At 45.7% G+C, this 26,895-nt stretch overlaps 2 protein-coding genes across 3 annotated transcripts in view; both read right to left on the bottom strand.

The window, feature by feature from the left end:
* Positions 1-2,229: 2,229 nt before the first annotated feature.
* Positions 2,230-4,622, bottom strand: LOC103744666 (nuclease EXOG, mitochondrial-like). Its single transcript, XM_008846501.2, has 3 exons — positions 4,396-4,622; positions 4,186-4,220; positions 2,230-2,376 (listed from the first exon to the last, which is right to left on the bottom strand). The coding sequence occupies exons 1-3, from the start codon at positions 4,550-4,552 to the stop codon at positions 2,332-2,334; spliced, it is 237 nt and encodes a 78-aa protein (XP_008844723.1). The 5' UTR covers positions 4,553-4,622; the 3' UTR covers positions 2,230-2,331.
* A 12,140-nt stretch (positions 4,623-16,762) lies between these two features.
* The window catches only part of Acvr2b (activin A receptor type 2B), a 36,602-nt gene continuing 26,469 nt past the window's right edge, over positions 16,763-26,895 (bottom strand). Inside the window, exons 2-11 of one of the 2 annotated variants that reach the window (XM_008846500.1) lie at positions 26,589-26,796; positions 26,157-26,266; positions 25,853-26,004; positions 25,631-25,774; positions 24,328-24,471; positions 23,947-24,095; positions 21,897-22,011; positions 20,310-20,448; positions 20,086-20,216; positions 19,327-19,570 (exon numbers count right to left, since the gene is read on the bottom strand). In XM_008846500.1, the coding sequence (XP_008844722.1) occupies positions 19,376-19,570; positions 20,086-20,216; positions 20,310-20,448; positions 21,897-22,011; positions 23,947-24,095; positions 24,328-24,471; positions 25,631-25,774; positions 25,853-26,004; positions 26,157-26,266; positions 26,589-26,796 (1,487 nt within the window). In that variant the 3' untranslated portion in view covers positions 19,327-19,375. Of the gene's footprint in view, positions 19,571-20,085; positions 20,217-20,309; positions 20,449-21,896; positions 22,012-23,946; positions 24,096-24,327; positions 24,472-25,630; positions 26,005-26,156; positions 26,267-26,588; positions 26,797-26,895 lie in introns of both variants that reach the window. The other variant, XM_029570102.1, reaches the window with a different exon arrangement.

The following is a 26,895-nucleotide window of genomic DNA, read 5'->3' as shown; positions in this document are numbered from 1 at the left end:
AGTCTGCTGTTTAATCTTGTTCATTTATGGGCCTGAAATGAACATGGCATGACAAAGGAAATGTACTCTGTAGATTTAAAAAGATCGTGCCCCAGAATAATATAACCTGGTAGAATTTACTGAAATGAGGAGAGCAAGAAAACTATTAGCTGTGTGACATGTGTTTGTGAAAGTATCATTTCAGCTAAAATTTCCATTGTCATTCAGTTGAACATAGTCTACTGTTGAATGTCTTCTGCCTAGGGCATGAAGAATGGATCATTACCATGTGGCCTGTTTAAATATTTATGGTTTAAGTATTTCATCTCTTATATTGATAATAATAAATGAGAGTGTTTATTTCCAGTGTGCATACAGTATATGAAAATAAGTGATGTATACGTCCGCATAAGGATTCCTACACATGTTAAGCTTTTGCTGTGATTTACTTTTCCTATTACCTGAAAGCTTTTCTTGGAAACATTTGATTTAATAAACAGAAAATTGTTTCAGAAAAAAAAAAAAGTAATATCCTTAACATAGTAGAGTTATTGTACAATCTTAAAAAGACTATCCCGACTTACTGATAAAGAATAATTCACAAAACATCACTTCTCACTGATAATACAGTAAAACCAGTCATCAGACTAGAAAAAAAAATGCTCATCACAGATAAAGGATGGGAGACAGGACAATCAGTGGTGGTGGGAATATAAATTGAAAGAATCTACCCAGAAATCAACTTGACATTCACTATCAAGATCTGGCAATGTTCATGAAAGGAATCTTCCAAACAATAAGGATACGTGAAGGGATTTCTATTCTATGACTGCCTCGCCTCACCCTCTTGCCTCACTTCACATCACAACCTTCCTTCTGGCCTTTTTGGGGGGAACAGGACAGGGTCTTACATATAGTCGTGGCTAGCCTGGCACTCACCATGTAGACCAGGGTGGCCTGGAACTCACAGAGATCCATCTACTTCTGCCTTCTGAGTGCTGGGATTAAAGGCATATGCTACCACGCCCTGCCTTCTAGCCTTCTTTGAATCCTTAAAGGCACAGTCTTCACACTAGGGCCTTCGAAGATACAACTGTACTTCTTTCTGGCAAGAGGGTTTTCCTCCAAGTTCCGAGGTCCACCCAACCAGTGATTTCCAGCCACTCTTCGGCCCACTCTGTCAGAGAAGCTGCACTAAGCAAAATCATGCTCTCCTGCTACAATATCTACCATACTCTTCACTGCCCCTTAATTATACTATCCTAACCCATAATCGCATCCTTCAGAAAACTTACTACCAATTTTAATTATACACTCATAAGATTATTTGGCAGTTCAACTGCTTCCCCAATTTAAAACATCATGACAATATAAACCAGCTACCCTGGCTACTGCTATCTCTCCAAGGCTTTTACAGTATCACACATAGCAGGTACTTAAAAAATAAATATCTGTTGAGGTCAACAATAATGCTCACTACATCAATATTTATGACAGAACTTCCAAACTCAAGTGTTGAAAGATAAATTTTTCTCATCTCCTGAAACAGCTGGGAAGGGTCTTAGGGCTCCCTGGATACTAAGGATGGTCCACTCTACCAGAGTCACACAAATGCATTTTCAATAGGTGTTATGAGGTACAAAGGTTGTTGGGGAACCCTGCTGTTAAGGTCAGCTCCTTTCTCAGCAGGGGCTTCCTGCCTGACTTACCTGGAAAGTGCCTCCAAGCATGGATGCCTGACCTTATTTGGAACATGACCTTTGGCATAGTTACCTGCAATAAAACCCCCAGGTTTTTTCTATATGACAATTAGGCATTGCCCTATAGCTGGATGATAGGATCCCACTGCCACATGTAAATAAAGCATACTATGAGCACCTATCAGCTGAGGCATGGGCTACGGCCTCCACACTATATTTTCCCTAGTTCTCCCACTGAATAAACGGAGCTGTTTCACTGAGTCTGGAGCTGTTTCACTGAGTCTAGAGCTGTTTCACTGAGTCTGGAGCTGTTTGTATCACTGAACCTGCCTCCCTGGAAGGGCTTTCTTCTGTCAGTGCTCACTGGCTGTCCTGACCCTGTTCATCACTTCTGCTCCCTTTGTCCTCATGGACCGGTGGCCAATGACCCATGAGGGGAGGGAGAGACCCCACACAAAGGTTTACATTATCAAAAAGCCTCTTTATTCTCAATTTGGAAATACTGTTCATCAATAATTTTAGTTCAACTTTTTTTCTAGCCACCTACCTATGATCTTGTCTTTGGATATATGCTCCAGAACCCATCTGGGCACACGTTTTGCCTGATCATAAGACAAGGCATGATTAGTGTAACATCTAGTCTCTGTTCCAGTTAAAGGGAATCCAAATTGTTCCAAAACAGCTTTTTCTGCAGATTCTAAAATAGAAAAAAAAAAGGGGGGGGGGACATTTGAACAGAAAACCAAGTAATTAGTTACTTTCACAAAGAATAAAAGATTATAAAGACGGCATTGATATTTACAAATAACTGGCTCAAAAGTCTAACCGAGGAGTTTCATTCCCAGTACTGGGGAAGAAAATATCCAATCAACCAGACCTCATGTTTGCAATTATTTATTAAGTAAAAGAAAAAAGACAATTTAGCAAAGTACTCATTCTGCCTACAATCTGTTGTATAGTTATAATAAACCCGCAGCTACAGGATTTGTTTCTTTGTTTTCCATACTGGGGAATGCACTCAAGGTTTCACCCAGGCTAAGCAAGAATTCTACAGAGCTACATTCGTAGCCTTCTTTTTACCTTTTCTTTTGAAATAGAGTCTCACTATGCTACCCAGGCCAGGTGTGAACTCACTCTGTAGCCCAGGCAGGCCTTGAACTTTTGATCCTCCTGTCGCAGCCTACCAAGTGCTGAGTTTACAGGTATGTGCTACCACACTCAGCTTTATCTTTTCAATAAAGACCTGGCTGGAGGTGTGTAGGGTGGAAGGAGCACAGCTCAGCAGTAGAGCCTGTGCATGTACTAGAGGCCTAAGTTCAATCCCTGGTCCCCAAAATAAATAAGGACCTGATCTTATTTTCACATCAATTTTCCAAATCTTCACTGTAAACTGAATACTAAAGGAAACCTCAAAGAAAAATCTTCATGTGATTACAAGCTATTAATCACTGATTAAATGCGAAAGAGTCTACCTACTCATGGAGAAAAAAATACATATATTTATATACTTGTATATAACAATATAGGATAAAATAGGTTATGTAATAATAAAAATTAAATTTAAACTTCTAGTTTTTCATGATCACAGTATCTCATCTGCCATGTGAGCATAAAATTTTCCTTTTTCCAAAGACCATTCACTCCAGGAGTGGATCACACATCTGTAATAACAGCACTCAAAAATGGTAGCAGAACAGAAAGTCCAATGCCAGTCTGGGTTATACAGTGAGACCTTGTCTCAAAAATCAGACGAAACACCCCTCACTGACACTTCCTCCATGTTCTGGCACAATGAGAGACTGACATGTGCTCTATGGCAAGACTGTAAACTTGGTACTGCTTTTCCTAGGAGAAAAAACCAAGCACACACTTAATAGTTCATTAGCTGCAAGTTAACTCTCTCTCTCCATGCCTTCCCAAGACTTCAACCACCAGCGTAGTTCTCTTGCTCAGTGATCAAGTATTAAAAGAGCGTCAATCTGCAAGTCTAGGAATGAGATGGGCCTATGCTCTTTTTTTTTTTTTTCTAACCATAATGTACCCCGGTACCTTGAGGACTTATACACTTTGAATGAAGACTGGGTAGCAGATAGGCTCAGGAAATCGAATCTGCCATACTTACTGTGCTAGTTGAAGTGTCAACTTGAAGGAATTTAGAATTGCCTGGGTGACAGGTCTCTCTGATCATGCCCGTAGGGGATTATCTCCACTGTATTGATTGATGTGGGAAGCCCCAGCTTAACTGAGGGCGGGCCCACTCCCGGGGCAGGGAATCCTAAACTATATAAACTGTATAAACTGAAAAAGGAGCTGAGCAGCAGCATGCATCATCTCGGTGGATGGTGGGTGCGATATGACCAGCTGGTTCAAGCTCCTGCCACCTTGCCTTCCCTGTAAGGATGGGCTGCACCCTGAAATGTGAGCTAAACTAAACCGTTCCTCCCTTGACTCCCTTTCCTCGGGGTATTTTTGTCACAGCCACAGGAAAAGAAACTAAGACACTTACTGAAGGCCAATTCTGTACGAGGTACTGTGCTGCACCTATGGTGGAGAACAAACACATAGTCTCAGCTCGGGATGGCGCTAAGGATAGAGGGGAGGTGACATGTAAACACGCAGACCGTGGTGAAGACTCTGGGGGAGGAAGGGGTAGCCTGAAGTGATGGAGGCCGAGGGATGGGGGCCCAGGACAGGAAGGAGGGCGGCCAGCACTCACCGTCCTGCTCCGGCGCTGGCCGCGCTGGCCCCGCATCCCGACTCAACTTCAGCGCCGTCAGCCCTGCTCCCACGGCGCCCACTACAGCACCGGCCACGAAGCCATTCATAAATTGCCACGAGTGCCGGAGGCGGAAAGAGAAACTCTTGGCTGCCATCGCTCCAAAGGAGCCAGCCTTTGCCCGCCGCACATGCGCACGCTGGGGAGCTGAAACCCTAAGGGCCCAATGGAGCAAGATACGCACGCGCGAACTGGAGTCAGCACGTACTGAGCCTCCCAGAGGACTGAGGGCCAAGAGCATATGAGGTTCTCGAGCGCCCCCTGGTGACAAACCTTGAGTAGGTGCGCCTGGTCCACTGGGCTGGTGATGGTCCACTGGGCTGGTGGAGGCATGTCTTGAGGGTTTAATGGTGTGCACAGACTGTCCTCAGAAAAAAATGCCTTTAGTCTTATGTAACAAGTGAGTAAACCAGGCGTGGTGGCTCAGGCCTTTAATTTCAGCACTCGGGAGGCAGAGATGGGCAGATCTCTGTGAGATCAAGGCCAGCCTGCGTCTACACCGAAAATTCCAGATCAGCTGGGGCTACAGGAGACCCTGTCTAAAAAGGAAAAAAAATCTGAACCCCCTACATAATAGGGGTTCATCTCAGGATTAAAGGAGTTAACACATGTAATTCGTGTCCTCAAGTACGCTGTAAATATTATCCCTTTTTATGGTGCCACTCTACTTTGTCTTAATAGAATATAAAACTGGGCTGGAGAGATAGCTCAGCAGTTAAAAGCACTGTTTGTTCTTGCAGGGGACCCCAGTTCAGTTCCCAGCACCTACATGGTAGCTAACAGCTATCTGTGACTCCAGTTTCAGGAGATCGAATGCCCTCTTCTAGCCTCTGTGGGCACTGCACGCAGGGGTGCACTTACAACATGCAGGCAAAACATTCATACACATAAAAATATATATAAAACTTCTGAATGCCCACTAACAAAGAAAGAACATATTTTTTTGTTGTTTTGTTTTGTCTTTTTTTTTTTTTTTTTTTTTTTTTTTTTTTTTTTTTGGTCTTTTTTTGAGACAGGGTCTCCCTGTAGCCACAGCTGACCTGGATTCCCTATGGAGACCAGGCTGGCCTCGAACTTACAGAGATCTGCCTGCCTCTGCCTCCCAGTGCTGGGATTAAAGGATTAAAGGCGTGCTCCACCACACCCAGCTTTCGAACTTGGTTATTTAATAGACTTCCACTTCAATAAATGAGTCTTCACCTTCCAGCACAATCTCCAGCTTTTTTTTTTTTTTTTTTTTTTTTTTTTTTTTACAGCACATTTCCTCTGTGTATTTCTTTGAGACACATAACTGAGGCTGGCCTTAAATTCCTTATGAACGTCTGATTCTCCTGCATCCAACCACCATGTCCAGTTTATGAAGTACTGGAGGTCGAGCCCTGGGCTTCGTGCGTGCTAGGCAAACACTAACAACTACACCTGAGCTGTTTTTTGTCTTTAAAGATTGATTTTGTGTGTATGAATGTTCTGACTGCATGTATGTTAATTGCACCATTCACATGTAGTACCTGCAGAGGCCATAAGAGGGTATTTGAGCCCCAGGAACTGGCGTTAATGTTGCGAGCCTCCATATTGGTGCCAGGTACTCTGCAAGAGCAGTATGCTTAACAATGGAGTCATCTTTCCAGCCCTCCATTTTTGTCTGTCTCTACCTCTCTTTTACTTGCCATTTCTGGCTTTTTAAAGTATTCTATGGGGCTGGAGAGATAGCTCAATGGTTAAGAACACTGAATATTCTTGCAGAAGACCCAGAGTCGAATCCCAGCACCACATGGCAGATAACAACTATCTGCCTCTTCTGTCTTCTGTGGGCATTGCACGACATGGGTGCACTTACCTACATGCAAGCAATACACACATACACATAAAATAAAAATAATAAATAAAATATTTTAAAGTATTTTATAGGCCTGCGTATATATAAGTGCACCTGTGTTGGGCAATGCCCTCAGAAGTCAGAAGGGAGTGTCAGATTCCCCTGGAACTGTTAGTCACTATGTGGGTTCTAGGAACCAAATCTGAGTCCTTTGCAAGAGCAGCCAGTGCTCTTAACTGCTGAGCCATCTCTCCAGCCCCTCACTTGCAATTTCTTAAGACAACTGGGAGTAATACTCTTCATCTGATCTGAATGATGATCATTCAGTAGAAAGTCATTTTTAATGACCAACTTAAATTCAGACTTTCTCTGGACTGCCTCAGATGGGAGGTTGCTCCCTCCCAGAAATACCTCATGTTATCTAATCCCATGGGTCGCTAACCTGATTGATTGATTGACTGATTTGATTGATTGATTGATTGATTGATTGATTGATGGTTGATTGATTGAGCTAAGTCAACCAGAGCCCTTTTGTTCAAGTTTGCTTTCAATTGCTGTGACAAAACATTCTGACCAATACCAACTTGGGGAGAAAAGGGTTTATTTTGCCTTACATCTCCTGGGTCACGGTTCATCAGGAAGCCCAAGGTAGGAACTCAGGGCAGGAACTTGGAGACAGGAGCTAGAGCACAGGCCATGGAACGGAACAGGAATGCTGCTTACTGGCTTGTTCTCCTGGCCTATGCTCAGCCTGATTTCTTGTACAATACAGAACAATCTGCCCAGAGGTGGCACTGCCCACAGTGGCCTGGGCCCTCCCACATCACTCAACAATCAAAAAAATACCCCCACAGACATGGCCACAGACCAGTTCAGTGGAGGCAATGCCCCAATTGAGGCTCCCCAGGTGTGTCAAGTTGACAACTAAAGCTATCCAACACATCTTTCTAGAAATTTTTAGGTATGGTACTCTCTCCAGGTAATAAACCTAAGACTTACCAAACTCTGACACTGTCTACACACTAGTTTCCAGCTGAGTAGACAAATTAGCAGAATCATCTGGTCTTCACAGAACAATAATGAAACAATCGCTGGAGTTTTCCCCCAAATAGTTAAGGCTTGCAATGCTGTGACTCTAGCTCTCAAGGCTCCTGAAGCCCACCCTTCCTGTCTTTCCCAAGACTCCACTGGCCATCTTACCCAGGATCCTCCCACTACAGCCCCCCTTGTAGCCTAATGGTTTCTGTCAACATGCAATGGAAAGTTCTGATAACACAACCAAACAATACTAGCCTGTAGACTTGAAAGCCATTTCTGCAGCTTCCTCCAGAATGTTCCATAGTCACTATGTGCAAGGTACTATGCTAAACACTAGATAATAGGTGAGTTTTTCTCATGCAGATCTTTTACTTAGAAACCACTGTGAACCCCACATGGCCCCAAGAACTGGAAGGACTGATGCTTTTGGTGTCATGAAACAACCTCTGGGCCTGCTTGCCCACCTGTAAAATGAAAGGATTGGACCACTTTTTTAAAAAATATTTTATGTGTATGAGTGTACTGCCTGCATGTATGTGAGTGCACCCATGTCGTGCAATGCCATGGAGGTCAGAAGAGGGCTTCGAATTCTCCTGGAACTGGAGTTAAGGTTTGTAGCTGCCATGTGGGTGCTGGGAATTGAACCCAGGTCCTCTGCAAGAGCAGTCAGTGCTCTTAACTGCTGAGCCATCTCTCCAGCCCCTGGACCACTTTTTAAGCTGTACAGAGGAACCCTGGTATTCCACAGGGATATCTGAGACTTAAGGATGGGGTGGCAAGTGGATGGTCCCTGGGCGCTCTACTATTAGCCTCAAAAATTTTTATAAACTATCTTCAGCATCAAGTTTCTTTTTAAAAGAATCCCTTTGCTAAAGCAAAGTGACCCAGGGAGCCCTAAGATCCAATTGCTCAGCTTTTCCAGTTCCAAGATCCTGTCAAAGATGTGAGCCTTGGGCTAGAGATGGCTCCATGGCTAAGAACACTAACTGTTCTTGAGAAGTCCCAGGTTTGGTTCCCAGCACCCATATGGTGACTGACAAATGAATGGAAGTCCAATTCCAGGGGGATTTGATGCCCTCTTCTGGTCTCCAAAGGCATTGCAAGCCATGGGTCTACTTACATGCAAGCAAAACACTCATACACATAAAATTTTAATGTGAGCCTTAAGGTTTTCTTTCCTTTTCTGTGTTCATTAGAGGTATCCACTAATGAAAAGTGAACTTTCTACACCCAGAAGATTTAAAAGGGCCAAAGATTGCACAACTGATCTGTAAAGAGCTACTTGATCAAAAATTTTCTTCAGGAGTTTCAAGTAGATGCTTAGTAAAGGGTGACTTTAAAGGCATCAGTCCTACCAAAAGATTAAAAAATGGTTTTTCTGGGGCTGGAGAGACAGCTGAGCCATTAAGAACACTAGCTGCTTTTGCAGAGGACCCAGGTCTAGTGCCCAGCATCCACCCAGTAGCAAACATCTATCATAATTCCACTTCCAGGTAATCCAATGCCCTCTCACGCCTCTACAGGCATTGCACACATGGGTGCCCTTACATGCACGCAGGTAAAAACACTCATACACATTTTTTTAAATGTTGTTTCTTCACAGGCTAAAAAAAATATTTGCAGAAAGCAACAAGCTGATTTCTGAACCTGTTTTTTGGCTAGGCAGTAGACTATTGTTATTTTATTTTGAGAACCCATGTTTTCAGTTAGTGTTATCTTAGCAAGTGATCCCAGTGTTTAGCCATATTTGGGAATGGCAGAGCAAGTCCTTGATCTCCCAGCTTCTCTGATACACTTACAAGGGGGGTTGGAGAAATGGCTCAGCAGTTAAGGGAACTGACTACTCTTGTAGAGGACCCAAGTTCAGTTCCCAGCACCTACATGGAGCTAACAACCATCCATAATTCCAGTTCCAGGGGAATCTGATGTCCTCTTCTGACCTCTGCTGGCATTGCACAACACTTACATACATGTAGGCAATACACTCATACACATAAAATAAAAATAGAATTTTTGAAATAATAAATATTTTTAAAAAATACTGCTCAGGGCAGTGTGCAAAGCACAAGAATGGTTGTGGGGGGCTCTTGGAGAGTTGGGAAACATAGTCCTGCCCTCTAAGAACTTATCCTGAGTCCCAAAACAATCCACTTAGGAGATGATCTCAAACTTCTGATCTTCCTGCCTCTATCTCCCAAGTGCTGGGATTACAGGCGTGTGCCACTATGCCTGTCCTACAGTTTGGGGGTGTGCTTTTTATTATGTGTGCACATGCATGATGTGCAAAGCACACATGTGGAGATCAGACAACTCTTAAGTTTGTTCTCTCCTTCTACTTGTATATTGGTTCCAGGGATTGAACTTGGGTCCTTGGGCTTGTACAGCAAGCATCTGTATCTACTGAGTCATCTCGCCAGTCCAGATAAGACCCAGGCTTCTGGCAGAAATGGAGAACTGTGCTTAGCTCCAACCCCACAAGGTGGTAGTAGACTACAACCTTGGCCATTAACAACTACTCTTCCAGAGGACCCAACTTCAGTTCCCAACACCCACATCAGGCAGCTCACAACCACCTGTACTCCAGCTCCAGGGGGATCTGATGCCCTCTTTTGGCTTCTGAGGTCACCTGCAAACACATGGCACGCACACAGACACATGCACGCACACACAAAAGACAAACAAGGTTGTTTTATTTATTATTTATTTTCATATACAAAAAGATAAAACTTGAAATAGTTCTAGATTTTTCCTCCTATTCTGTTGGGGTGTGTGGCTGCTCCTTCACACAGGGGGAAAAAAACTACATTCGCATCGGTTTATTTGAGGACCCAGTGCAGAGATCAAGCAGCAAAACCCCAACTTAACAGATCTAATTTCAAACTTGACACTCATCTCTAAAATTACCACAGTAAAAAGGAACAAAGACCCACTGCAAATGAATGAACTATGATACAATATTCTTTCCAAAATGTCTGCATTTTGCAACTGTAATTACATGGATGTCTGCTTCTGGCCATTTTAGGGTGTGTGTGTGCGTGTGTGTGTGTGTGTGTGTGTGTGTGTGTGTAATATATATATGAATCAGCACGCTTTTCAAATCCAGACAGGGTAACAGCAACAAGCTTAACTCTGTGTATATATATATATATTTTTTAACATGATACTTTAGTATAACTTTTGTTAATTCAGTAGTACAAGCTATTTTCTGTTCTACAAAATTTTTATTTTATAACTACAAGGGTGAAAAGTGATCCACTACATTTACACCTCACAGATCCTGGTATACAAACAGTACTTATCGAATTTGAGCCAAAAACTATAAGTCTTTAGTTTTAGCACTTAACAGAGCTTCCTCACTTCTATGGCCTTAAATCATACACTCATCACATTTCTGGAGTTTGTAATTACTCATTGTTGTAAACTGTGAGAAACAGGTGAATCCAAACTTTTAATTACAATTTGTATATACAAGTTAGATAACACAGCTCCATAACTACCCATCCTAAGCCGGCACAAACGTTCCTCACTAAGTCAGACAAGTCCTTAGGGTGTTCCTTCTTTTCCTTACAAATAATGTACAAATTTAGAAGTAGCTGGTAAAACTGATATAAAAGATGGTAAATAAAAAGTGACATTTTCTGTTGGTTTCAAAACTGTCCCCATGAAATTTTGCTGTGTTCTTTAACTCGATGTCTGTTATGTGCAGAAAGCTCTTCATAAGACTTGACATCAAACTCGATGGTATATTAAATGTATAGTACTGCATAAAGTTATTCAGATCAAGGACAAATGTGGAAAATTATTAACAGGTGAAAAAGCTGGCCTTTGACATCCCTCTTAGGGTTGCGCCAAATTCGTAAGCAGATTCTCTTTATACAGTTGAAAAATGGCATCGTGCGAATTTGTGGTGTGGAACTGAAATCTAGAAATATGTTTCTAATCTGCGGTAACCCTCTCCTTCAATTCTCAAGTACCACTCAATTTTCTTTGTGTTTTACAGAATTCTGGGGGCGGTAGGGAATGGGGGAAGAAAGCTGCTGGCATTTTAAGGGTTGCTCCCTCACCAGGGGACCTAGCCTTTGGGATGAGGTCTCCCAGAGCTAGCTCCCAGATGGCCTTTGACAACTAATCTTCCCTGCTCTTGTCTCTTGGTGTTGGTAAAATCTGAATGATTGCGCTTTTCCCTTATGGAGAAATTATTTGGCTAAACTCATACACTTAACTTGTGGCAGTGCTCTGAGAAATCCCTACTCTGGCTAAAGCACTTGCAGGGACTGAGGTCAACAGTCCACAAAGTGGGGCAGATATCAAACCCCTAGAAGGCTGAGTTGAAGCCCACCAGGAACACATTGACCTTGGTGTCCCATGGTCAGCAGGACAGCAGGACAGTCCAGGCAGGCAGTTCATGTGGCTGAGTTACCACTTTTAATCTCAGTCTGCCAACTATGCCCCAGAGACAAAAATTCAGATGTGGTGACTGCTGGTTAATTAAGCTTTTTTGAAGTGGTAAAAAAAGGCTCTTTTAAAAATATATATATATTTATTTAAAATACATCAAAATGACAAACAGCCATATCCCACAAGGCCTAATTTCACAGCAACGTATGCTACAGACATCTTCCCGAAATGCACTGTGGTGGTAGATGGTGGGTTATCCTGCCATTTAGAGGAATGTTCTACATCTGAGCTTTAGTACTGGAAATGTGTTACAAAGAGCTCATCTTTGGAACCAATTTGCATGTGAGGCCAGCTGGTTAAGTTGCTTTGCCTATTCAGACATGAGAATACTGAAAATGGCAGGACGCAGAGGGACACAGGAAGCACCGTTCAGCTGACACTCCAGACCAGTCCCACTGCAGAGCCAGGACAGGCTTGCCAGAAGCCCCTGGTCTAATCCTTGGGAAGAGTTTTGCTTTAGAACAAGTAAGTGCCCACACTTGGCAGGCCTCCTGCATGTGTACATTAAAAGTCTGCAGTATCAAGAGGACCCAGATGGTGACACTGTTCAACATGAGATCTGAGGTAACTGGTTCTTAAAATACCTGGAACACAGAAGTGCATCCAGAAATGTGAGCTGGAGAAAAGGGGGAAAGGGAAGGGGCTGGGGGCTAGAAAAGACAAGTAGAAAAAAAGCTTACAGCAGTTGCTTTTGAGGGGTGGGTGACAAAAAAAGGCACAACAGAATTACATTCTAAGACAGGTGGCTGCAGAGCACAGACATGTTCTCTGATGAGGAACAGAGAAAGAGGAAGGGGCTGCTTCCCAGGATGCAACTAATCTGGAGCAAAATATCCCAAGTAGAAAGAGGGTGACAGGTAAAACAACATTCTAAACCAGAATGAATAGAAAACACAGCTGGTTTAAATGACACATTAAGGGTCTCTTAGCAAGACTGTCCCAGCCAGTGTTGCTCTAGAAGCCACAGGCTGGAGCCAGCGGGCAGAGTGTGGGGGACAGGCACCTGCCCTCACTTAGACCTCAGAATTGGCTACTATGGACACCAGGATTTTACTGAATTATTCACTTCCCCCTAAACCCATCCCAAGCCCCATCCAAGCAACCATCCATACTCTCTACCTAAAATCAAAAGGTGGAAATGAAGACTGCCTTCTGCACAACAACCCTGATGCTGACCTTCACAGAAACCCCTGTGGACACTTGAAAGCCCTGCTGTCAGACTGCAGTTCCTGGCTTCCTTGGTTGGTTCCTGGCTGACTCAACAGATTAAAACAGCAAGGCACCTCTGCAATGAGCCTGACCAAAAGCGGCAAAATGTGTCTGGCAGAGCTCCACTTAATTGACCATTATGTTCACGTGCCTCACGGTTCCTAAAGAATTATTCACTTTGGTCCTAGATAATTCAGTTTGGTGGAACTCAAATCCCCATTTCAACATTTTCTGTAGCCTAATTCTTATTCTAGACGTATCCCCACACAATTTCTGCCCCGCCCCAAACACCCTCACATAATGACTACCTTCTATGGCAGGTGTTTACAAATAAATTTATAACTTCAGAACCTTTTGTTCAACAGAAATCTCAGGAGGAAGCACAAATGTCAAACCCACTGTACGTCCCCTCCCCTTGCCCAGCCCATCCTCCCGATGGGCAGGGGACAGAGCAGAAACATCACTGTCCTACCCAGCTACAAGTGGAGCTTTGGCCAAAGGAGACCCGTAAGCTGACTCCAGACTGCCAGTGTATACAAGAATCCATGTGAGCGCTAAAGACAAGCTCCACACCACTCATGCTCCAGTGTACATGATCCTGAAAGTAAAGCTCATTAGCTCTGATTACAAAAGCATTCTTACTCAAACTCACTAGACTTTATAAAAATAATCTGTGGTACAAAAGAACCTCCGCACTGTGTAGAACTCTGTCAAGTGATATAACTAAATATATATATGTAGAGCTATAGACCTTTTAAAGTAAAACTTCAAGTGTAGTGACTCTGTTATATAACCTACTCTTTTATTTACAATGCTATCTAACAACACGATGCAAACACAATCGGGAGTAAGGGAATGGGCCCATATCCAACCAACAGTGGAAGTTCCAGGACTTGAGACAAAACTTGTTCATTCACAAAAACCCATCCTTGCTTGCCTAAAAAATCTAATGGGTCATATTCTTCGTAACTGTGATCTCAGAAACACAAACTCTCCGAATGAATGTAACTCTCTTCTGCAGGTGTCTAGCACAGCCCCCATCTGAATGATACACCATATATATCCATCTGGATGCTTAAGCCCTGGACAATCCCACAGACACTGGCCTGGAGAGCAAAAGGTCAATGCTGAGGCCATCGCTGCACACTGGCATTTAGAGAACATGCATTTTAATTCTTGAGGAAAAGCCACTTCTATCATCCCATGCACTGCCATGGGGGCAAATGAAGTACCACTGGTTTTGGCACTCAAGGGAAATACAGAGGACAACAATCACTTAGTCTTGTTTCATTCACACTTGGAAGATGCTGTCATGAAAATGTTAAAACAGTTGAAAAAAAAAAAGTAGTGATTCCAAATATCAATTCAAATTGTCATCCAAACAATAGTTTATACAGAGTCCTTATTCCAAAGGTATAAACAGGACACTCCAAATATTCCAGTAAATAAGTTTGACTTTGTTTTGTTTCGGTTTTGGGTTTTTGGTACAGGATCTCACTATGTAGCCCTGAATGATCTGGAGCTCTCTATGTAGACCAGGCTGGCCTCAAACTCACAGAGATCCACCTGCCTAGTGCTAGGATTAAAAGGTGTGACTAGACCTGGCCTAACTTATTTACTGATAGTTTATGGGCCTTTTGAACTCATTGTTTAAAAGATGTGATTAGAGCAAGTAATTGATTCCCAAGGGACTTTTAAATTTCAATTTCTTTTTCCTATAAAACTAAATTATCTCAAAACCCTTTCCTAAACCATCTAAAGGTTTGGAATACATTCATAAGTAAACTGCTGGCTACAGATCAACTACCAGGAATCTTACATAAAGAACTATGCCTGTAACCCTGAATGCATGAACAGTTTAACATCTAAACTAAGAACTCATCAAATGATTTACTGAGCCTACTTACCTAAAACGATGCTGAGAATTAAACTCCTCATTACTAGGCTGACCACATTAGCTGTTGAGTATTTTGTTACTTTAGCGACCAGCCAATGACCATGGAGAAGTCATGTGACCAAAGCTGAGCGAGAAAAAGGGATACCTTTTCCTTCCTGGTAACCTTTCCCTTCCTGCCTGCCCCCACCCCCACCACCCCCACCCCCAGTTGGTGGGCAGATGAGTGTGTGCACACAGAGCATTTGGGAAAGGTGTGCTCTCCTGCCCCTGAAACGTGAGCCAGGCTTGGCTGTCTCTCCAAAGGTATGTCATCAAAAGCCCCAAAAGATGAAACAACTCACACTGAAGATTAAGCTAAGTGAACAGAAACTACCCTCCAACTCAGCAATGTGTCTAATGAACCAAGTTCTGGAGAATAATGACTGAATGTTCAACTTCTAGTATAATACATTTACTGTATTATTTAGGAAAAACAGTAAATCTTTAAATTACCAATAAGTGCCAGGAATTTTACACACTAAAAGGGCAAAATTCTATTTGTGAGAAGCCATCCAGTCCTCCTCCAGCTCTGGATGGGAGTCACTTCCTTGCCTTAGAGGATCCAGCAGAGGGATTATCACATGACAGGCTCATGGAGAACATAAATACATAGCTAGGCTTCGCACAAAGACTCCTCCTCACAGCCCAAGCCTCAGGTCAGAGTAGCAAGACAGAGAAGGGAAGAGTGGAGGGAAGGCAACCGCAGAACTGCAGCACTACACTGCTTCCTGAGGCAGCAAGCCATGGCAGACTGTCCGTGGAGCAAGCCTGATAACCTAGAGATGAGAGAGAGCTTTCCTTTGTTGAGGATGTATAGGCAAGAGGTTCCGGCCTCCTGAAGATGTTCAGCTATAGGATATCCTTCTTATTCTCCACAAACATCCCCCCAAATGTGGACAGGAGGGAGTCAAAAGGACCTTGGCATGCTTGGGAAGCCCTCCACAGGCAGAAAGGCCATGCTAGACAACAAAGGCAAAGGTGCTTGCCACTATCCCTTGTACTGTTGTCCATGAAAATAGGGATTATCATGTCAGCCAAGATGCTCTTAACAACTGGGTTCACAGCCTTCCTGCCATCCCATCACAAGTGTCCTCTGCAGGACCCTGCACAGCGGCCCTGACTGTACTTCCTTTCTTCTTCTCTGGTTTATTCCCAGATTTCTCTAGCAACACATGACAGCCCAGTTATCACAGGTGTTTGCAACCAGAACGTTTTTTGCCAAGACCCATCACCACAACCAGGAGACTGTTTAGATCTCAACACACTATAAAAGGAGGAAGGATCTCTGGTTATTTCTCTCCCCTGACTTGATCCCTTCTCATCCTGGATGGGACAGCCCTTCCCACAAGCAAGGATTTCCTAAGTCTTTCAAAAACAAATCAGTTTTCAAAGCCCACGAGTGGATGTGGCATGAACTCTGTGAAAAAGTGCACAACAGAGGCCTCATGACCCAAAGGTCATGGTCACCCATGCAAATGAGGCTCTCAATGGCTCCCTGCTCACATGGCACAGGACAACAAACAGTTTTATCTGGGGGCACCAAGCCCACTCCGTTTCCCAGAACCACACCCTGGAAGATCACCTACCTTCTAGGCATCAGCAACCAGGTGTGTTACCTGGGAGGACACAGCAAGAACTAGCCCCAAGAACTAGCACAGACAACCCCCGTCCCCACCACCACCCCTACTCTCCCTTCTTTTGGCCAAACCAAACAGGTACCCCTCCTGATGCTTCATTCTGTCAGCAAGGTCCAACAGGGATGCCGTAGTGACTGGACACATGGTCAGCAAAGAGGAAGGAACCCCCCCCACGCCCCCACCCCCAGAGAAAAATAGCAAACCTGCCTGCCTGCTATGTGCCCTGACTAGGAGGTCCCACAGCTCAGCCAGGCCAGGACAATCAAGCTCCATGTGACAATCAAGTCAGCACACAAAACAAAAACCACCTGGAAGAAATCTAAAACCACACGGGGAAGCTGGAGTTTACTGTTTGGCACTGGGTACGACTGGTGACTGGATCATTCTTGCAGTGAATTCGCTACATTTCTTAGTGGTTGGTTTCTTATGAGGGTAAAAAGGAGATGCCCCCACTGCCTGAGGAGAAAGCTAAAGAAAGTAGATATGGCACTTTTCAATAAATATTTTAAAGCTTCTTAAAGAAATAAGTGGAAAAGAAAAGCAACTGCTGTAAGGCCTGTTTTGTCATCAAAAAGTATTCTGAAGGGAAAAAAATAGCACAGCACAAAATCAAATAGAGAAAAAGAAGAGACGACACAGCTTACCCAAACAAAAGCAAAGTACCTGTCCCCCTAACCACTTGGCTGGCCCACAGTGATCCATGGAAGCAAAAACCAAGCTGAGAGGGAAGCCAACTGGCCTTCCCAGCACCTGTGCACAAACACCCAGAGAAGAGGACAACCCAGATAGCAGGCCCCGGTGCCACACACATCACACCGAGGGGAACAGCAGCCCATGTGAGCCATGCCCTCCCTCATAGGCTGCAGTGCGGCCACCCAGACAGCACAGCGCAATCACAGGTGCTATTGGATCTATCTGCTGGCGGAATTAAATCTCAAGTAAAATTACCACTTGTGGGTCTAAGTAAGGGCCACAGTTCTACCAAGTCACAGTAGGGTTGTCATTCTAAATATTACCCAGTGGACTTACGGGAAACACCTGACCCTCCAAACAACCCAGGAGGAAGTGGCCTACCCTCAAGATCAAGAGATGCGCTGTTTTTAAATAAAACAGTCCAAAAAACCCAGAAGGAAAAGTCTTTACAAACAAGAGTGACGAATGCCCAGACTTGGCCCAAACAGCCAACCTACAGTTGATGGCAATTATTTACAAGGGGACTTTTCTCAAACAAAATGGTAGTACTGCCTAAAAGACACAAACTTTTTTTCCTTTTTCTCTATTTCTTTTAAACATCTGTGTCATAAAAGCCAACTTACATTAAAATATACTTCCTACAAGACAACACAACTAACAAAATATATAATAATAAAACGTACACAAGTAGAAAATTCTGAGGTATTTCTGGTTTGAGGTGGTCTGTGGTCGTGAAGTTTTAATTCTTTTACTTTTTAAAATTTAAACCTCGGAAGCCACACAGCAAAGCTTGTGTATATATGTGGATGTGTGTATGTTTTGTTTGGAAAAAAAAATTTAGCATGTTTCATAAATTTTAAAAAATGTAAATGTCGAAACAGCAGCATTAGGAGCATTCACTGACTAGAGCAAGGTTACGGCATCATAGAAAAGCAGTTTTTCAGAATATGCACCACTATAAAGGGTCTGGAGAAAGCCGTGCCCATGAGCCACAGAGAGGGGTCAGTAATGTTACTACCTGGGGCCAAGCCAGAGCTGCAGGGCTGGCAAAGTGACGACCCAGGACTCCTCTGGCCCCAGTTGTATAGGGGGCGCCTCAGGGCTTTTCCCCAAACTGCCTCAAGAGGAAACTAATTCAGTATTTCCTCCATTAAAGAGATCTACAGCATCATGTCTAATGAAGAATGTTCACTAAACTGTGATGATTTCTGCCCTCACCTGGTCCTAACAACACAGGGGCAGGATAAATGCCTCCTCCTATGATCGAGCTAAAGAAACTGGTCAGGACGGGCAGGTGGGTCAGCCTGACCCCCTGCTCTCAGACTTTCTCCAAACCCTGCACTTGCTGTGAATGCTCGGCCTCCACAAGGTACTTGCCCTCAATTCCTCGTTACCTGAGAAGTAGCCTCTATAACACAGATGTTGCTCTGAATGTGCCCGAGTCCAGTGTAGCTCTGCTCCAAACCCCACCCAGCACCATCCTCCCCTTAACGCCAGTCTAAACTGTCCTCATCCTCATCCCACCTTTTCCTCGGTCAGGTCAGGACAACACCCGTCAGATCCGTGAAAGACACATCTGCTGTTTCTTAAGCTCACTGCCTAAAAAGGGAGAAACACAAAACAAAAGGGCGAGGGGGGGAGGACGGAGGGGGGGGAACGGATGGGTCGACCCTCTTCTGAGGAGGTAAGTTCTTAAGTAACAGTCTTCAAAGGTTCCTCTAGTAGAGTTTGCAGCATTAAGTTTCCTAAGACAGGAGATGGGTTTCTTTGTGTCACAGATTCTGAGACGACAAACAGAGAACGTGGGAAAGATGACTCCCGAAGGACAAGAGGCGGCTGAGGCTCTTCAGCATGGCGCTGCTTCTGTGCTCACGGCTCAGCACCTCAACGCCTGCTGACATGTCCGCTGTTTGCGATACAGTAGAGCAATATGCTGGTAAAAACTGATCCAATCCAAAAAATAATATTAATAATAATAATTATAATAATTATAATAATAATAAAAAGTCAAGGTAAAATAGCAGCTGCATTTTATGTGTTTGTTGGTTTTATGGGATTTCCAAAACAAAACACAAATTTTTTCCTTTTTTTCTTCAGATCCACTGAGTCTGGAGAGACATTCCTGTCCTGGGCTTAGATGCTGGACTCTTTAGGAGGAAGGTCCACGTTAGTGACAGAGGTCACCAGGGAGACAAGACAGTCCGAGGTAGTGCCGTTGACCGACCTCCGGATCAGGGACACCCGCTCCTCCACACAGCCTGCAGAAAGGCGAGCCTCTGCATCATGGTCCCAGCACTCCTCAATGGTCACACAGAGCTGGGCCAGGCCCTGCACAGCAATGGGAGGAAGGGAAGACCCTTATTAGGGCTGCTCAGTGAGGACAGCCAACTTGATGCACCTGAGGATCAAGGCAGAGCCTGTGTCCCAATCATACCTTATTGCAGGTCAGTTAGCAGGCTACAAACTACAACTTCCAGGACTCCTGGCCTTCTATCAGTCACCCCACTGAGCCCACTGGTCTCTATCACAGCCCCAAGAAATGCTAACTGAACCTCAATACAGGAAGAGGGAACCCTACTCCCCTATAGTAGATGTAGCTGCTTTCCTTAGAGCAATGGCACTATGCAAAGTCCAAACACAAAGGCCCAAAGTGTAGCAGTTGAATCACAGCGGGGAAAAAAGAGGGCATCAGTCCCCCTTATTCCCCACAGTCTCTGTGATACCTCCCTAGGGTCCAGGGAACATGGCAGCCTTCCTCTACTTCTCATTCTTGAGCTCCTGCCACACATGGAAGGTCCCCTTTGACACACTCCCGCAGAGTCCCCTGTACCCAGGTCCCTCACCGGGTGCTTCAGCCAGTGATCCTTAATGATGGGCCTCATCTTCTTGTGTACAACCACCTCCTGCAGCTCTTCCAGTGAAGGGTGTTGGCCAATTTCCTCCTCAAAGGGCAGCATGTACTCATCGACAGGTCCTGGGAGGTGAGAGAGGCTGGTAGGATCACCCTGAGACGGCACCCCCAATCCTATCCCCAATAAAGGATGCTCAGGGCCACTAGCCCACTTACCGTCTGCAGCCTTGCAACGAGACACAAGCTCCCACAGCACCAGCCCCATAGCGTACATGTCAATGCGAAGGAAGGCATCTCTCTGGAAGTTGATGGCTCCCTCAAGTACCTCAGGGGCCATGTACCGTCTGGTGCCAACCTATGTGAAGACAAAGGAGGGCAGAGTCTCCAGACACCAGCCATGCTCAAATATACATTCACTTGGAAGAACCCCAGCCTACACGTACCAGACATGCGGCAGAACAGTGTAATTCAGAGCATGAAGCCTTTGAGGACAAGCCCTAACCCATCAAATTCACAGCAGAGTTAGGATCACACCCGATGATAATTTAAAAATACACACTGGTGATGGCACTGTTTAAATTGCTACCCAGTTCCTACAAAGCTATGCTGAAGATTCGTGTTCTACTGAGATTAATATCAAAAGCAAAGCTAGGCATGGTGGCACACATCTATAATCCTAGCACTCAGGAGGCTGAGGCAGCAGATCAAGAATTCCAGACCAGACTAAGCTACAGAGAGAGACACTGTCTCAAACAAACAAGGGAGGTTGGGGCAATGGCTCAGCTCATAAGGGGCTTGTCCCTCATATGTGAAGACTAGAGTTCAGATTCCCAGCACCCACATAAATGTAGGCAGCTGGGGTGGCCTGCCTGGAATCCCAGAGCATGGGAGGGAAGGAGAGAGACAGAGACAGGATCCCAAGAGCCAAGTCAGTAAGCTCTAGATTCAAGTGGAAGACTATGCCTCATGGTGGCGGGTGATCAAGGAAGACACCCAACATTAACTTCAGGCGCGCACACGCACATGCATGTGCGTACACACACACACACACACACACACACACACACACACGCTAAATAAATAAACAAGAAAGATAAAGCAAGGCCGCAAACACCTTTAATCCCAGCACGCGGGAGGCAGAGGCAGGTGGATCGGTCTAAAAAAGAAAAAAAAAAAAAAAAAAAACTACCATATATATAAAGCAAAAAAACTGCAACAGAAAAGGCCAAAACAGGGACTGGAGAGATGGCTCAGCAGTTAAGAGCACTGGCAGCTCTTGCAGAGGAACCAGGTTCAATTCCCAGCACCCACATGGCAGCTAACAACTGTCCAGAACTCCAGTTCCAGGGAATCCAATGCCTTCTTCTGACCCCCTCAGGCACTGCATGACACAAGTGCACTTACACACAGGCAGGCAATATACTCATACACATAAAAAAAAAAAAAAATTTAAAGGCCAAAACAAAGCAGCAAGAGAACACTTAAAAATACCCACAGTGACTCCTCCTGGATGATTTGCTAGGCTTAATTTTTCATTGCTTTTTCTAGGCATTTGGTTTGGATTCTTAGCACATTTCTCTCTATTTAATCTTGCTTAATAATTACAATTGAAAGAGAAACACTCAAAATACACATATACTCAGCCAAAGCCCAAATGGGGAAGCTCTGGATTTCTCAGCTGACTGCCTAGGGACGTTTCACCCGACTGATGAAACAAGAACCCTGTTCTCTAAGTACCCACTCCAGCTGAGCACTAGTATCCACCCTGTGCCAGTCCCCACTCCCACTGCCCAAGCTCCTTACCTGCCCATGGGTGTCCCCTGGAGGCTTCCCTGGCTCAAACCGAACGGCCAGGCCAAAGTCAGCCAGCACGGCCGTGAGGTCATTTTTCAGCAGTACATTCTTGCTTTTGAAGTCCCTGTGGAGACAGGAGGGTCCAGGTGAAGCAGTATATCAAGATCCAACCCACCCTGAGCTTGAACATCAGCAGACCCAACTCCCACCATGGTTCTCAGAGTACTAGAGTCTGTGCCTTGCAGCCCCCAGGTCAAACACCCAGCACTCTGGGGCAAGAGGTGGGGCAGCTTCAGGAGCCTACACCAGCACTGGAGGGCTTCTGCCAGGCTGCCAAAGCAATCCCCATTCTAGTGGCTGGACAGACCTCACACCATAGCACCAAAGGCCAGCCCATAAATTCTCAGAGGGATTGGGAACAGATAAAGTACCCTGGAATCTGAATCTTCTGAAAAAAATTTATGAAATATTTGAGAGATGTGAACAAGAACAATAATTTAAAATCAGCTTGCCTACGTAGAGGCAGGGTAGAACAGGGTGCTGGTGCCCTCAGCTCTACCCCTTACCAAGAGCTCCTTTGAGTCCTCAATTTCCCCAGTGCCTGTCTCAGCCTTGCTGTGAGGAGTGCACACAGATGCTTCAGGTCACCCCTGGCACAATTACAAGGCACTACTGTTAAGTGGAACCATATGCAACGATCAACCTTTGATCTATAAAAATGGCAAATTCACATGTCAACCTTCTATCAGGGGCCATTCAGCTTTGAAGCCTAGAATTCAGGGCTCACTCCCTTCCCTAACAATCAAAGAGCCATGCTCAAGAGCTGGCTAAGTCTTTCAGCCTCTGTACTAGGCTGCTTCACTTATAGATGGGGCTGATAAAGACAGCCCCACCTCATGAGCTGGAATCAGGTTCAGTGAGTTGGTGTTTCTTGGGCAGTCAGAGCAATACCTACCATCCATTTAATAACACACAACAGTGGCAAGTTAACAGAGTGATTTATTTTATTTTATGTGTATGAATGTATTGCCCGCATGTACGTGAGTGCACCTGTGTCGTGCAATGCCCCTGGAGGTCAGAAGAGGGCTTCGGATTCCCCTGGAACTGGAGTTAAGGACGGTTCGTAGCCACCACGTGGGTGCTGGGAATCGAACCTGGGTCCTCTGCAAGAGCAGTCAGTGCTCTTAACCGCTGAGCCATCTCTCCAACCCCAACAGAGTGACTCTTAAAGTGTGGTTCAGACCTGGGCATGACAGCTCATGCCTATAATCTCAGGGTTTGGAAAACTGAAACAAGAAGACTGGCATGAGTTCAAGGCTAGCCTGGGTTATATAATGAAACTCCAGCTTAAAAAAGTATGACTCAGAGGTCCTAAAAGGTCCCAAGACTGTTTCAAGAGCCCCATCATTTGCCTTTTTAAAGCCCATTCTCTAAGGAGTATAGAAGGGAGTTCTCCACGGGTTACAGGCCAGGTAATATCATCCTTAATATACATGACTATAAATGTGTGCTCTACACTGGCAAGTATCAGCATAAACTACAAAGGCAGAGAAGTAAAGTCCTTTTAAGAGCACAAAAGGGTCCTGGGGCTGAAGAGATGGCTAAGCAATTAAGAGCACTGGTTGTTCTTAGAGGACCTAGATTCGGTCCCAGCACCCACACGGCAGCTGACAATCATCTGTAACTTCAGTTCTAGGGGATTCAATGCCCTCTTCTGGCCTCTGTGGTACACTTATATGTGGTACACTTATATACATACAGATAAAACACTCAAACATAAAATAAAAATAAATTTTCAAAAGAATCCTGACCAAAGTCTGAGAACTCCAAAGTAATGGGAGTCAGCACTTCCCTGTGTGCCCAGTAGAGGGCACCAAATACTGGCCTGCAAGGCCACCGCCATCTCCAGGACACAAGCGAAGGGCAAGTTTTGTGCCCAGGTGCTAACACACCAGGCACATTCAGGAAGCTGGGACACCCCTCCAGACTGCTGTTTCACACACCACCCCCTCTCAGCAGCTCTTGGCCAAGTGCAGGGAAAACTTCTTAACCCAGATACCTGTGGGCAATAGACGGCTTGTGGCCCTCACCACGGCACCAGGGCACATCCTCATGCAGGTACGAGAGGCCTCGGGACATTGTCTCTGCCACGTGACACAGTTCATTCCACGTGATGATGTTCCCCTTGAGGTAATCCGTGAGGGAGCCCTAAGAGAAGGCAGCACAGAACATGGACACAGGCTCCAGGTACAGGACATGATGCAACCAAGCCCAGCCCTGGGAGGAAGGTCTCACTGTGGAAGTGACAAATTGTCAAATGTCTACTCTTGCCGTAAGGTCCCAGGGTGAGAAGTACATCTATGGCAGGGGTCACCTCATCACAGAACCACCACAGGGACCTATCCATGATCTTGGAGTCCTTCTGATGGGTATGGCTCACCTTGTCGTGGAAAGCTGTGATAAGCCACAGCTCCACCTCCAGGTTGGAGCCTCGCTTCTCGGCAGCAATGAACTGCAGTAGGTTCTCGTGCTTCATGCCAGGAGTGCTGAAGATCTCTCGTTCACTCTGCCACGACTGCTTATCCTGTAGCAAGGAGGCAGCTCAGCCCTGCTACAGCCCCACAGCAGGACAGCCACCCTCACCCTCCAATCCACTCCCTGGCCTCCTAGCTTCAGCATATGCAAGGGGCCCAGAGTCAAGCTAGGTCCTGGTGAACCAGGCAAACAGCATTCTTTCTCTGAGATAAGTTGAAGCCAGTGATGGATTTACAAATGGGATCACAAATGGGGAGTGAGGTGTCCATATCAGCCTGCAAGCACATGTTGCTAAGTGTCCTCACTGCTTAGGGCGGCCTGATGTCTGAGGTGTCTGAAGACTGAGGACCTCACGAAGTCTACGGCTAGGGAGATGGCTCAGTTGGTAAAGTACCTACCAATTAAGCATGAGGACCCAAGTTTAGATTCCCAGCACCCACACAGAAAGTCGAGTATGGTGGCATATGCCTGTAACCCTAGCTCTGGAAAGGAGGGTAGGGAGGGTCAGAGACAGGAGGACTGGAATTATAGTCTATACCAACTAGTCTATCCAATCAGTGAGCTCTAGGCTCAGGAGAACCCTGTCTCAAATAACTTTTTTAAAATAAAAAGGTGAAGAGAATGCCAAATGTGGGTGGTGGCATATATACCTTTAATCCCAGCACTTGGAGACAGGAACAGACAGATCTTTACTGAGTTTGAGGCCAGTCTAGTTGATATAGGGAGTTCCACACCAGCCAGGGTTATATAATGAGACCCTATCTCAAAACAAATCAACAAAACAAAACAAACAGGTAGAGAGCAACATCAGCCTCTGGCCTCCACACCCAGACATGTGCACAAACATGTACACACATAAACAAAAGAAAAAGAACAAAGCAGGGTGTGGTGGTGCACACCTTCAATGCCAGCACTGGGGAGGCAGAGGCAGGTGGATCTCTGTGAGTTAAAGACCAGCCGGGTGTACATAGTGAGTTCCAGGCCAGCTGTGGCTACAGGGAGGCCCTGTATCAAAAAGACCAAAAAAAAAAAAAAAAAAAAAATCTGAAAAGCAGAGCGAATCAAGGCTTGACAGAGCCTTACCCTAATCCTCTGATAGACTCACCCTGCTGCATGTGTGATGGCCTTTCTCTCACCATACCATGGATGGAGGGGCTTGGACTACTCTATAGTGAGAGAAGATGGCCTAAAGAATCCCCAAAGCTCACCTGCAGTGGAAAGATCTTCACAGCCACAAAGTCATTCATGAGCTGGGCCTTCCACACACAGCCAAAGCGCCCCCGAGCCTTGATTTCCAGCAACTGCAGTGGCTTCAGGCCCACCAGAGGGGAGGGGGGTGAAGGCCCGGGGTCCTGGAAGACCAAGGACTTAAAGGAGTCTGCCCAGCCATCCCTCCTCCCCTGCCCTGACCCATGCCAGTACTGTCTCACCTCATGGATGTCTACATGGCCATAGGGGGGCTTGCGATGTCGATACATCCAGAAGGCTAGCAGGACGATGAGGGAAAGACCCCCAATGGGCAGCAGCGAGTAGGCCAGCACCGTGAGCAGGGTAGGGGCTGTCGGGGGTGGCTCGTAGGAGACTGGGGAAACACGAAGCCCTGTGTCACACAGCCCGCCCACTACATTCCAGCAGGCCCTGCAGTCACTCCCCACTGGCTCCAGAGCTGAGCACGCTAGGCCTTGGAAGCACAGGTGTTCTGCGGCTGGAGCCCTCCTCCCACTGGTCACTTACCTTCTGGGCCCCCAGGCTCTGGCAAGTGGGTGAAGCGCTCGTTGCAGAAGTTGCCTTCACAGCAGCAGAAGTACACCTGGGGGTTCTCTTCAGTGGCCACACACTCCTGCCTGAAGACAGAGTCCCTGTTACAAACTCCCTAGCAGGGAATGCAAGGTTCTCCCTGGCCTATCCACCAAAGGCCCTCCCCACAGAGCATCTCTGAGGAACATCACCAGGACAGGGTGAGCCCATTTCCCCTGAAGAACAAGCCACAGCTGGGAGGGACGGTGAGGTAGCTGTCTCCTTAACTGAGGCAGGGCACAGCTACCGAGAGGCCTGGGACCATAGGTTCCACCTCAGAAGGCCCTTTTCCAGTTCAAACAGCCTTAAATCAGTGGATGGCACAAGCGCGAGTGGGACAGTGTCAGGACAGTGTCAGGACAGCAGTACCTGTCGTAGCAGTTGAAGTCGTCCAGCCAGCAGCCCTTCTTGACCAGCTCGATGGTACCTGAGCTGTTGCGCCAGGAGGCGTAGCAGTGCAGCCGCTTGTCCTGCTCACCCTCACAGCGCTCCAGGCCACTCTGGTTGGTGCGCTCCAGCTCCCAATTGGCGTTGTAATAGATGCACTCCCGAGTCTCAGCCTCCCCACGTCCAGAACCTGTGTCCCAAAGCGGAGAGATGTGGAGCATGCCCCAGGGTCTGCTGCCCAAACCCTGCAGCCAGTCCTGGGAACCAGGCCACACTAAAGGAGCCTGGC

Source organism: Nannospalax galili, unplaced genomic scaffold (genome assembly GCF_000622305.1).
Source record: "Nannospalax galili isolate Female #2095 unplaced genomic scaffold, S.galili_v1.0 scaffold1263, whole genome shotgun sequence".
Classification (NCBI taxonomy): domain Eukaryota; kingdom Metazoa; phylum Chordata; class Mammalia; order Rodentia; family Spalacidae; genus Nannospalax; species Nannospalax galili.
Note: the sequence above shows the minus strand (reverse complement) of the source record. Positions and strands in the feature narration are given on the sequence as shown.